Source organism: Rhinolophus hipposideros (genome assembly GCF_964194185.1).
Source record: "Rhinolophus hipposideros genome assembly, chromosome: 5".
NCBI classification, from domain to species: domain Eukaryota; kingdom Metazoa; phylum Chordata; class Mammalia; order Chiroptera; family Rhinolophidae; genus Rhinolophus; species Rhinolophus hipposideros.
In genome coordinates this window covers 51441747-51455045 of record NC_138051.1, presented here as the reverse complement: position 1 = coordinate 51455045, position 13299 = coordinate 51441747, and the positions used below count along the sequence as shown (strand labels likewise).

Here is a 13299-nt window from a genome sequence, read left to right as displayed (position 1 = left end):
TGGCCCACAGCAAATTCCAAAAATATATTTAGTTTACTTAAATAAACCAGGTGAGGCAATACGTACTTCACCTCGAGTGAGTGGCCCGGCTGTTTGTGTATTTTACCACATATGGCCCTTGGTAAAAAACGTTGAAAAAGTTTGGACCACCCTGCTCTAGAGTATATACCAAAGAGTATTTGCCAAAAGTAATACAGCAGCCCCTCCCCCCTTATCCGCAATGCACGTATGTTCCAAGAATCCCAGTGGATGCCTGAGACCATGGATTGTACCGAAAGCTTACATACTATGTTTTTTCCTTATATGTACAAACCTTTTCACTCAAAGGAAGCACTTTGCGGCTCCTCTTCTGCATGTCTGAATTGCCAGCATCACTAGTCTTATGCTTTGGGGTCATTATGAAGTACAATAAGGGTCACTTGAACACAAGCACTGCGATACCTTGACTGTTGATCTGATAACCGAGACAGACACTGAGTGACTAATGGGCAGGGAGTGTATGCAGCTTGGACACTGGGCAAGAGGATGATTCATCTCTCGGGTGAGAGGGAGCCGGACAATGTGAGATTTCGCCACGCTACTCAGAACAGCTCACGTTATAAAACTTATGAATTGTTTATTTCTGGAATATTCCATTTAATATTTTGGGACGGTGGTTAACTCAGAGTAACTGAAACTGGGAAAGTAAAATGAAGAATGGGGCGGACTACTGTATTTTAAATTAATCCTGGACAGTTAACGGTAAAACATGGAAACCCAATGCAAACACGATTATATTGTACATCTTAATACTTTAACCATAATGGGAAAGATTCATTTTAAATCTATCATTTCTAGACACACACACTTTACCTGAAAGTACAGTCAGAAACTTTTTCAGGCAAGGTTTGCATTGAGGACACAATGCAACATTGACCCCGCTGGTCTTCCTCTCCTTTCCTCCACATCCTTTAGTTTTGTGGGTCTTTCCAAGGGAGATAAAAGTGAATCGTGCAAGGTGATCTTAAATTGATTTAAGTCAGAGGCACACATAGCTTCAGGAGTTTTGTTTTCACCGGCCCTGGTTTACCCTGCTCTGGTGAAGACCATGTGAATTATGAGCTGTGGAGAGCTGAGCCTTTGCTCAGGTTAGGCTGTGAAATGTGCACTCGTGCTCCTTCTCTCTGAACCACTTGAAACACGTATCCAAGTGACATGTATTTCCTTTACATGCTGTGTGATGAAATTTGCTGATCAAACATCATTAATTCATTTATTGGAGTGTTTGAAATTTGACATCTAACTCTTTGAGCTATTCCAAGTTTTCCATTAGCTTTTGTTGCAATCATTAGTAAAAGAGGAAAATTTGGACAACACAACTAGTGGTTAATTGGAATTTCACTTTATTGAAGCACCAGTTTTGTGATAAAGAAGTACCTTGCCAGCATGGTTCCATGAACTGATCAGAATAAACTAGCAAAGAAATATGGGAAATTTGACTTAATTGGAAAAGACATTTTAAATTGGAACAAAAGGTCTAAAATGGCTTTTACATTTATACTTATTTGCATATATTACCACTTAATCAGAGATAAAATTGGGAAATTTTTACTTACACTAATATTTGAGTAAAGTTACACAATGTAGTTCTTACAAGCTTGGTGTATAACAGTGAAACATACTTCCCCTTTAAATCTAAACTTTATGCAGAATTCTTTATATAACTTTGGTTTCCAAATAAGGCAACTATTCCAAATAAGAAAGAAGATCATTTATTCTTTACACTGGGTCCTCATTAAAGCTCATGTGTTCTTTCGCTTCAGTTTTTTAGAGGTTACATTACATCTCACAAAATTTTTCTCCTGGGTTGGGTGAAGTTGTAGGTCATCCATGTTTTCTAAGCAAAATGTTATTCTGAAGAGAAAACATAAAGCAAACAGCATTAAATTTTAGACGGTGCTTGTTGAAGTGCTTCATCCTTTTTCAAATAATCAATTGGTGTAACACATGCTATGTTATTTAAAAAATTAGATTCGTATGTTTGCAAATATTTTCATAATTTCCGAGAAAAGCAAAATCCAAGTCAGTGAAAGCAGTCAGTGTAAGGTTTCCTGGCGCTTTGCTTTGGGGATGATTTCAGTTCTATAAAAACTAAAACTCCTAGAGGCAGTCCTCCTTAGTCCTCCCTTATAACCGCTCATCCAAGTTTTGAGGGTAGCTATTGTTCCTTCCACTGTATCACCCTATGTCAAGAGGAAATATTCACAGTTCCTTCAACTGTTCCTCACAGGCAGACTTCACTTCGCAGCCTTCCTTCTTCCAACGTGCTCCAATTTGTCAATGACATTCTTAAAGGTCCCTGGGCTTAAGGCCATTGTCACTCGCCTCTGTCTGGCTTAGCAGGGCTTCAATGTAAGCCCTGCCCCTTCCTCTTATTGGTGCAGACACTGTCCAGCCAGAGAGGACATCACATTTGGTTTGGCTCTTTCATGGAGACCAACAGATAGAAGGCTTTGACTAGTAGCTTGACATGAGGTGCTATTTTTTTGTTACTTAACTTCAATTGTATCTATTAGAAAAAATTTCGCTGTAGTCACAGAGAATTCTATTTTATGGCTTCCTTTGTCTTTAAAGTGCCTCTGAGATCAAGTCTTTACCACATCAGACTTTTTACATTAAAATAGTGTAGAAGCCAGACAAAGACAATATTGCATGGTATTTCTTCTGTGTGAAATCTAAAAAAAAAAGTCAGACTCATAGAAAAAGTGTAGAAAAGTGGCTCCTCGGGGCTGGGTGGAGGGGGAAATAGGGAGAAGTTTGTAAAAGGGCACAAACTTTCAGTTATAAGAGGAATAAAGGCGGAGGATATAATGTCAAATGTGGTGACTATAGTTGGTAACACTATTGTGAAAATGAAATTTGTTAATAGAGTGAACTTAAATGTTGTCAATAACAAACATGACAAATTTTTGAAGAGACGGATGTATTAATTAACTAGATGGGGGGACCCTTTCACAATGTATCTATATATTGAATCCCATGATGCACCCTTTAAATGTCTTACAATGTTACTTATTAAATACACCTCAATAAAGCTGAAATAAAGTGTTCTCAGTAGTTTATAAATGCGTTCTTGAAAAATTGAAATAGTAAAGAAATACAGTAAAATGTTAAAGATCCTCTTCTCTATCACCCTTCACCAATGTCACGTCCCTCCTTGCTATCATGGTTTGGGGTTTCCGTCTTTCCAGATCTATTTCTTTACACATGTATCGTTCATATGTGAACATAAAGATTTTTGTAAGTATTTTTCTGAAAATTTTTCTTGTCACCAAATAATGTACTTGGAGACTTGTCATATTAGTACGTATAAATCTATTTCTTTTTTTTTTACCTGCTGCGTGACATTCCATTGTACAGATATAGCACAATGCATGTAGCCATTTTCCTATTGATGGATATTAAGACTTTTTCCCAATGGTTTCCTATTTACAAATACTATTGCAACAAACATTTTGTACATACACATAAAAGGCTCCATGTCACACATTGCTTCTGGTAGGGCAATTTCTGTCAAATAAAAACATTATAGTGTGTCCTCATCCATCTTATTCACTGGATCTGGTACTATGCGACTTCTTCCTCTTCCCCAAGTCAAAATGACCCAGAAAGGTAAGTGTTTTGAATCAATTCAGGACCTTGAGGCAGCCACAACAGTGCAACTAAAAACACTCACCAAAGAGGAATTCCAGAACTGCTTCAGAAAGTGGTAAGAACGAAGGAATCAGTGCGTTTGAAGCGAAGGAGAATATTTTGAGGGGGATTAATGGCAATGTGTCTTTTACTGTAATATATATATATTTAATTTAAACTTTCACCATATTTTTTGATCACACCTTGTACATCTGATGCCCACGATAAGGTAGGTGGTCACCAAATGTTAGTTGTTGAGTGAACTTCCCTGCAGAAACTCTGTAATTTATACTCCCACTACAAGTGTATAAGACTGACCATTTCTCCACACCTTTACCAACTCTGCATGTTACCCGTCTTTTAATTCCTGCCAAATTAATGGGCGACTGGAGATAATTTCATTGATTTTTGTTTTGCATTTATATGACTACTGTGGAAATTGAACATCTTCTCATTGTGTTTAGCCAATCACTTTTTATGTCCTGCTGTAGGGCTAATATTTTCTGCCCTTTCCCTTTACCCCACAATAGATCTTCTCAACACTGACTTCGTGCCTTTAGGAGAGAAGAATCACCTCTCACCAAATTCTGCTCTGTCACAGAGCAAGTAAATTAACCATTTTCCCCTCTTGTAGGTAGCAGAGAGATTAAGACCACAAATTTAAGTGTTTGCGTCCTGGCTCTGGGAATTTGGTTTGTAGAAGGTAATTAAAAATTGGTAATTGTTATTAGTCTCATGAGATACTTATTATAACTCCCATTCATTACTAGAGAACTAAGTCTTAGAGAGGTGCAGTTATTCTCTGAGTTATTCTACATATTCTACATAGGTGGTAAGCAGTGAAGTCACAATTAGAGTTTACTTTGCTCCCTGCCTACGCCTCCTGGCCTCCCCCAAAATGTGTTCCCGTACAAGCTCAACAGCATCAACCTGAACTGATTTCTCTCTTCTTAGGCTTCCTAGGCCATGCAGTACTAGACCCTCACTAGTCTAAGTGTGGTCCGTGGACCAGCAGCAGCAGCAGTGGGACCAGCAGCAGCCGCCCACGGAACAGGTTAGAAATGCAGAATCTCAGGCCCCACCCCAGACCTACTGAAGCGGAGCTGCATTTTAACATGGTTCCCAGAGGATTTGTGTGTAACATTGGAAGCTTGAGAAGTCCTGGGATGGAGCATTGCTAGTAACATTAATGCATCTTGTTTTCCTAATTAGGCCCTGGAGTTTCTTCATGCAAAGAGCCACAGCTCAGCTTGTTCTGGGTATCCCCAATGGCATCTGGTACTGTGAAGACAGGTAGGAGGCACTGAGTACTTAGAACTAAAAACAAACTGTAGGCCTCACAGCCCTTCCCCTCTTTTGGGCATGTGCCTCCTATGAGGAAGGGTTTGGTGTGCGTCTGTATTAACGTCCAGCACCACAATTCTGCTAGATTACACTCAGGAAAGGCAGATTAAGAGGATGATGGAGGAAGGAGCTGCTGGCAGCCGTGCACTGGCAACAAAATGGGCAAGGAATCAGACAGACCCGAGTCAGATCTGCGCTTGGACAATTACTGGCGGTGTCCCCAAGCTGTGTAACTTCTGTGAGCCTTAGTTTCCAAATCCGCACGGCCAACACTACCCATTTCAAAGGGTCATTGGGAAAATCACATGAGATCGATGCTGTAATGTCCACCGTGCAGTAGGATCTCAGTAGGGGCCTTTTTCTCCTGCTCCTCTTTCCTTCTTGAGAACCATGTGGGTAAGGACCAGTGAAAACGGTAGTGTTGTCTTTTATACTACCTTTCAGGTCAAGTCACCTAGAATTGTCACGAGGAACAGCCACTGGCACTGAAAAATTACTGTCTAGCTGAGAGAATGCAGGGAGGGGCGGCGCTCAGAAGTAGAGCTGATATAAAGAGCCAAAAAGTCACGCAAGAATAGCTAAGCGTATAGGCGGAGAGAAGCAGTTTAATTTTCTCAAATTGATCATGTGGAGAAATCTGTTGGCAGACTGCAGAGTATGCTTTTGGTAATTGCTAGGAAGATAAAATCTGAGGGTGGTTATATAAGGTAAGGAATCAGGGGGGTGTAAATCTGCCCTGGGCCCCCTCCTGGCAGTGAAACCGGAGAGGTCAGGGGGGAGAGTAGTTTGGAGGTGAGAGGCCTGCTGTTTTCCATCTCTTCTGGGGACAAGCCAAAGAGACAAATGGGCTTCCCAACAAAGGAAGTTGGGAGAGGAGAGATGCATGTCCCGAACACATGGGGAAGAGATAGGAAAGGGTCTGGGGAGGACAGAATTCTCCTTTCATGGAGACCTGCCAAACTATAGACAGCTATGGCTGCCATGGCAAAGTATGTTGGGCATCCCTGCTGAGAAGACTGAAGGAGCAGCTGGACGATCCTTTCTTTATTCCCTACCCCCTCTCTAACCCGTACTGTCCCCAGAGGCCTTGGGGCCAAGAGGGATGTTAAATCACACAGAGTAGCACTTCTTAAGGGTCATCCATTGGTCCACGTCAGAATTTCTCATTTGCTCTTAGTAACAAATGTGTGTCCTGGGTCCCTTTACGGACCACCAGCTCTACAGGTGGGGCTGGGAATTCTGTATATTTAATAAGTTTCCCAGTGGTTCTTTGGCATTTTAAGGTTTGGAAGGTGCCACCACAGAGGGAGATTTTTGAGATTGCTGTTAAAAGCAATTTTCTGGGTAAAACAACAAAAAGGAAATGTTGCAGCTGGGTCCTTGCCACTCAAAGTGTGGTCCTTGGACCAGCAAAGTGTGGTCCTACGGACGTCACCTGGCGATTCATCCATACTTTGGGATTTGAGAAGCAGTGGGCTACAGAGGTGGTTCTCAAACTGCAGAGGCAGGCGGGCAGCGGGCAGAGGCTAGCCTGGGACTCAGAAGACCTGTGTGCAGAGCCTGGTCCTTCCACCTTTGGCTGTGAGAACTCAGGATGACATTTCACCTTTCTGAGTGTCTAGACTCCATCATTAGGACATAACACTGTCTACTTAGTAAGATAAATGCAGATATTAAACTGTGAACATGCTGGCACATGTAGATGCTTAAGAGATGTTAGGAGGAGGCTGAATCGACACTCACCTTTGCTGGGTTTCCCCCGCTTTTACTCTGATGTGCTTTAGAATAAGGCCTGAGTAGAGCGGCCCTCTGCCCCACGGGATGATTGTTTGGACTGTGTTCCACACATTGGCCCATACTGCGCTGTTTTCCCGCTTGAACTTGATCATGACCAGCTCGCCAATGTCCACATCCAATGTGATAAGAAGGGAATAGGTTTTATTACTTGTAATTCCTTCGCCCCTTGAAGATACAATGGAAACCAGACACAGTTTATTTGTAACAGCAAAGCAATGCTTAGACGCATTCAGGATGTGCATGGTTTGCCTAAGGGACTTTTCTGCTGTATTTTTCAAACTGGTGTTGGACGGACTATGAATAGGGACAGCAGTAGATACACCAGGAGGATACATACAGAAGTGTTCTAGAGCAGTAATATTGGGAAAACCATACTATTGTCTATGTTAGCATATTAAAAAGGCTCCAAGAGTTTCACAGTAAAAAGTCTAGTTAACTTTGTTTAGTTCAGGCCTCCTAGTTTCTAGGTTAACAAATCGGAACAACGGGCCCTGAAGAGACAGTGGGGCTTTGCCAGTGCCCTCGGCACAGTTCAGCTCTTTTTGGTTTGATTAGCACAGTAGAGCCACACCACACTCTTCTCTCCCCAGGGATGCTTTTCTCTTCCCAAATAAATAGAAACTTCTATTAAAACAACAGAGCATAACAGTAATAGAAAACTACATATTAAAAAGATACACCAATTTAGAGCAAGATTTAAATGCATATTTACAGTTGTCATTACCAGGTTTTCTTACTAATCTCCATCACATTGAAAATGTCCCAACGTTGACAGAGCACCTAGACGCCCATTCCACTATTTACAACAATCCCTTGGGGAGAGCTTTGGGACAAGGCAGAGGTAACACTGGATTGAGGGTGAGACGGATGGATGGAGGATTCGCTCGAGCGGCTCATCATAGCCCTTCCTGCAGAATGTTGTAAAGAATCATCTAAGAATGTCCCCACCTCGCTAGGCTGGGAGCATCCTAAGGACAGGGTGCAGAGCCCCGACACATACTTGAATCAGTGTGATGATCCGAGACCAAAGCTTGGGGGTAATTTTCGGAAGCTGAGGACTGTCCCCGGCGTGAGTGGAGGCCTAGTGTCACTTCCCAAGGTAAGCCCTTCCTGAGAGTCAAGATGCTGAAGAAAAGCAGCTAGTGGGCCTTTTCTGGCTAGTGAAGCTGGGGTGCCTCTGAGGGAGGCGTGAGGCCACTGCTTGTGTTGTGAGCAGGTGTGTAACAGGACGAAGGACAGATGGGAAGGGCTGGCAGTGCAGGCTAATTGGGATGGGAAATCTGTGCCAAGTTGAATGATACCGGTTTTATTTCTGGGCGACTTTTCAGAACTCCCTGGAAAGGCACTCAAGACCTTCCTGCAGACACCTGCTCTAGCCCTCACCACTCCTCCCTGCTCGGATCTACTTCCTGCACTGTGGATACGGACTGGGCCCCCTTTGGCTTCCCTGTCTGCTCAGCCCCCATTGCAGTGGGCCCATCACATACACAGGTAGTGCCAACATAAAGCAATTGGTGGGACAGGGTGAGGCGAGGAGGGAAGAGAAGGTGCTGGGCCTGGGTGGATGTCCCGTCTGACAGGGTGTTTGGGGCAGTTGTAATGGGCTGAGAAGAAGACGTTACGTCGGGCCTAACCCTTGAAAAGCACAGAATCCATGCAGACCCTCTGAGAACACTAAGCCTGTCATCACCGTAGATGGGGCCATTCCTCATACTCACAGAGTGATGGGGATTTTCTGTACTTCCTCTTTCGTTCCCAGGAGCGACATGGTAAAAGTTGGTTCTACTGGTTTCTCAATTTGGTTGACGAACTGGATCTTCAGCTGGTAATGATAAACTAAAGGTGGGGGTGGGGGGGCGGAGAGGAAAGGGTTAGAGAAAGAGAATTTAAGCAGGGATTTTTAAATTAAAAATCTCTCTCTCTCTCTTTTTTAAATTTAAAAACGCAGAGGAAGGTCTGGATGGATAGATACCCCAATTTTTTTCCCCTGGTGCTGAGATTATGAATGCCTTTTATTTTCTTCTTTTTCCTTCTCTGTATTTCCTAAATGTCTACGGAGGACTTACGTTGTGTTTGTAAAATAACAATAATAAGTATTATCCAACAAAAGGAGGCAGAATAGGAGTCTAGTGTATCTGGCATTCTCACCAATTGCTGGATGCAATCCTTTTGGACTATTCCATGTATTTGGTCAGGGTCTCCTTTCATAAATCAAAGGATATATATCTTTTAGGCACCTGACAAAGGCAAGAGAACACACTGCCATTTTTCACTTTTGCATCTGTTTGACGGGGTCAGTTTTGGGGTGGGACAGAACTCTGGCTAAGAAATGTGCTCTAATGACCACATTTCTGTATTTTGGGATACTTTCTGGAACCTAGCTCTGGGGGGTTCAACAAGCACATTTTCTAATGGAAATGAGATAACTCTAGTTCTAGTACTTGGGCCTAAAAGCTTTCTATCTTATAAAATGTCCAGAATGTCCTTCTACTGGGAAGAAAATGATATTTTATTCTTTACTTAAATACAGTCTATTTCATTAACAAAAGCACATTGTTTACTACTAGACAATATTGTTAAACACTTTACATTGCATCATCTCATTTACTCCTCATAACAATTCTATGAGGTAGGTAGTGTAATTATCATCTTTGTTTTATAAATCAGAAAAGTGGGGCTCAGAGAGGTGAAGTGACTTGCTCAAGGTCACATAGCATCGTCTGTGCTCTGAGCCGGGACCTATCACCAAGGTTCCCGAGATGGCCTTGGCTTAGCCTGCAGTGTCACACCAACCAGCTGTGGGACTGTTTTAAAAATTCCCCCACTTCATTCCAAGATGGCTGCTTGGACTTCTTTTTCTTGCTGTCTCCCTGTTCTCTACGTACCTGTAGTGTTTGAGCTCTAAGATTGCAAACAGATTTAATATGGCATGTCAGTTTGATTGATAGGATTGCCTGTCCTATGTAGAGATGGATTCTGAGACCATGTCCAGGCTCTTGAGAAGACTAGTGTCCGCTTGGGCAAAGGACAGGGGATTTATGGTGTGCTTTCTGTGTCTTTGCCTCTCCTGTTCTAGACAATGATCAATCCTCTAGTCCTGACAGAGTGCCTCATGCGTACTAGGTACTTAAGAAACATCTGTGGGGTGAATGACCTTCCATTTTGCTTGGGAGTATCAGGGTGTGTGTTAATATTTAGCCAGATGGAAATCACTTCTGAGAATTCAAGGCCTGAGTTTCAAACTTTGTTATACTAGAAGTCCTAGTGGAAAGCATAGGTCATGGAACTGGCCACTTGATCCTCAATTCCACGTACCCAGCATGTGGAAAGCCATCATCCTCATGAATCAATCTACTAACTTCCAAATGGTGCATTTCTACTGGAGGTTGGTAGCTACACACAAACCTAGCAGCTGTGGCTAATGGTATGTTGCCAACACTCCAGCTGCTGGGTGTGCCTGGATTGCTGGGTTTCTGGGTTATTTACACAACCCGACCCTTTGGCATAAACCAATTTTCCCATCTGGGTTTTGTGGTGGATTTGCTCCAGTGCCCAGTACATAATAGGTGCTCCAATCCTCTAGCTTGGAATAGACTAGTTTGATGTTCTCAGGACCGTGAAGCTGGGGGTGAGAAATAAGATAAGGGCTGTGGGTCAAGTCCCGGGTAGGGTCCCTACACCCTTGGGGGGACAGTGGTGGGACAGGGACTCTGGCCTATCATCCCAGAAACCTCTGCAGAGGTCTCACACCATTCAGGGGATGTCTAGGGAACTCTGTCAAAAGTGAACAGTGTTATAAGTTGAACTGAGGCAAAAAGGAAAGGTCCTTCCAAAGACATAGGTTACAGGCTTGGGTTGGGGGGGGCGTGGTGTATGATGTGGACAGGATGAGGTGGGAGGAGTGAGCTTGGGCTAACTTCTAAGAAGGAGGCAGGGCATCTTCCAGAGTACCCAAGGAACACTGATAACAACCAATATTAGCCCAGTTTAATATGTATTACTTGGAAGTCAACTGGTGCTCAGCCCAGTGCTAAAAGCTGTTAGGGATAGACAAGTAAAAAAGTGTAATTGGCAGTATGTATGATGATAATATTGGCTAATATTTATTTTATTTAACTGTGCCAAACGTTTTGCATTTATTATCTCATTTAATCCTTACATCGTGATTTGTTTTTAGAGAAGGGGTAACTGAAGCACAGAGAGGTGAAGTGACTTTTCCAGGACCACACAGTTAGTAAGTAGCATAGTTGGGATGTAAGCCCAGGCCACCCGGCTCCAGAACTTAAATTTTTAAAATGTTTATACCTGAGACCAATAGCTTTATATACCCTAAGGGAACAGTTGAAGGTTGGAAAGAGATTTAAGTTCAAAAATGTCATAACAGAATTATTAATTAAAAATAAATCAGAAATACCTTAAATATTCACAAATAGAGAAATAACTGTGGACTAATAATGACAATTATGATAATTACCATTTAGCTCTTTACTACGTCCCAGACACTGAGCTAATAATTGCACATAAATAAATATCTCATTTCTCTTTACAACAACTTTGTGAGATGCCTACTTTATTCTCCCTCCCGCGTGATTTTACAAACGAGGAAGCTGAAGTTAAGCAACTCGTTTATCTGTTGAAGACCCGATGAACCTGCAATTAGATGTTAGTCTGCTGATTCCCAGCTCATGTTCCCAACCATTATGATTTGCTCTTATGAACTCATTAAATGATACTTTTGGAATGATTTCAATGCTTACAAAAGAAGTAGGGGTGGTGGTGGGTGAGAACTAAACAACAATGAGGCTATGAAACTGCATGTGTAATATGAGACTAACTATAAACAGAATGCATAGAAGGAGGGGCATTCAGAAAAACATTGAGTGATAATCTCTGGAGAGGGGAAGAGAGGTAATTTTTATTCTCTTCTCTCTGCTTTTCTGCAAGTTCCACATTTTCTACAATAAGCATGTATTCTAATTAGAATCTCATCGGGAAAAGAAAAGCTTTAAAAAGTCTGAAGAAAGAAAACCAGAGAACCAGAAGCTGTGGTCCTGGCCTGGGAGGAGCTTGCAGCCGGAAGCGGTGGGTTCTATAGCTCTTGACGCCCTTTGCCTTGTCTTATGGGCACCAGTGTCCATGCGCATCTCCCTGAGGGAGGTGGTGGGGTCTTATTCACGCTCATATCTCCACAGGTCACAACACACAGCAGGCAGCTAAAGACTGCTTCAGGGGCTCTTTGTGTGAAAATAAGGCAGGACACATAGTGCAATAAAGACCCTACTTTTGAATAGAACTAAGGAGGAACTAGCTTCCGTTTGTTGTGGTCCTACTATGCAGCAGGCTACATACTAAGTGTTTTACATACGATATTTTTGTCCTCATAACAAGACTAAATAAGGACAACATGCTGATTAGTTTCCATTTTCTACATCTACCCCTGCTATCCACTCTCCACCCAGCTCTGAACCCCAGTATATGACCCCACCGCCTACACCTCCCCAGCTGCCTTGCTGGTTGGTTTCTGGCTGAGACTGACCACTGGGGAGGCACCCGCAGGAGATCAGAGAGGTCAGGATGTCTTTTCTGTGTTCCCTCCTGCTTTGAAGCTTGACCCTGCAGTAAATGCACCCCATGATTAGCTGCGGGCAGCAGCCCCTCCTCCACAACTCCCGGTCTCCTGGGCTACTCCCTCCCTTTTTCCCTCTTTCTTGTTAGATTCGGGGTACACTGACACCCTATACCAGTTTCCTTACTGCCCGCCCTCTGTAAGGATCTCAGCTGCTCTCTTCTGCTGCCCCAGGCCAGTGGAGTCCTGCTTTCTGTGGAGACCTAAACAGATAGGGTGTTAGTGATCCTGGTGAATTACAGAAAAGGACGCAGAGATTTGGAGCAGGGTCCAAGGCCCCCCAGATAGTTAGAACTAGAGCAGAATTGGGACCCAGGTGTCTGTCTGATTCCAAGAGACCGTTCCCACTGTCTGCTGGGGCTCTGGTTCTGCAAGCTGTGCCCTTTGAACCCACGTGGTGGACACCCAGCCCCTGAAGAAAAGCTGCAGTCAAAACCTGCTTGAATGAAGCCACCAAGACGAAGTGCCTGCCAGCTCCCATCCATGGACATCCATCTTGGGCTGTCACTGCTGCAGGTTCCTCCTGCCTGAATGTCTAGACCCCGAGCTCAGGGACAAATGTTTCCCTGTCCCTGCCCTGGAGATGGGTTTTTGTCTTCCTTTGTTCTTTCACTGTGAGTAGGAGGAGATTGATTTCCATGTCTTAGATGCTATGGTTCCTCGATTCTGGGGGAAGGTGCTTGTGTAAAACTTGGGTGGGCTTAGATTGCAGAGGTCCCACTCTCTTTATGAGTGGGAATTATCTGTCCTCTCACAGTGTCTCCCTGAGGCAGGACCTGTGCGGGGAGTCAGAACCTCTTAAGGTGTGTGAGCCGTGAGGAGCCTGAGTGAGCTCACAAAAGCGTCTGGACTGTGTAGCA

At 43.3% G+C, this 13299-nt stretch overlaps 1 protein-coding gene across 1 annotated transcript in view; it reads right to left on the bottom strand.

The window, feature by feature from the left end:
* Positions 1 to 1367: 1367 nt before the first annotated feature.
* The window catches only part of LIPC (lipase C, hepatic type), a 145272-nt gene continuing 133340 nt past the window's right edge, over positions 1368 to 13299 (bottom strand). The window contains exons 8-10 of the mRNA XM_081048697.1: positions 8532 to 8649; positions 6760 to 6978; positions 1368 to 1893 (exon numbers count right to left, since the gene is read on the bottom strand). Coding sequence (XP_080904823.1) covers positions 1782 to 1893; positions 6760 to 6978; positions 8532 to 8649 — 449 coding nt within the window. The 3' untranslated portion in view covers positions 1368 to 1781. The remainder of the gene's footprint in view (positions 1894 to 6759; positions 6979 to 8531; positions 8650 to 13299) is intronic.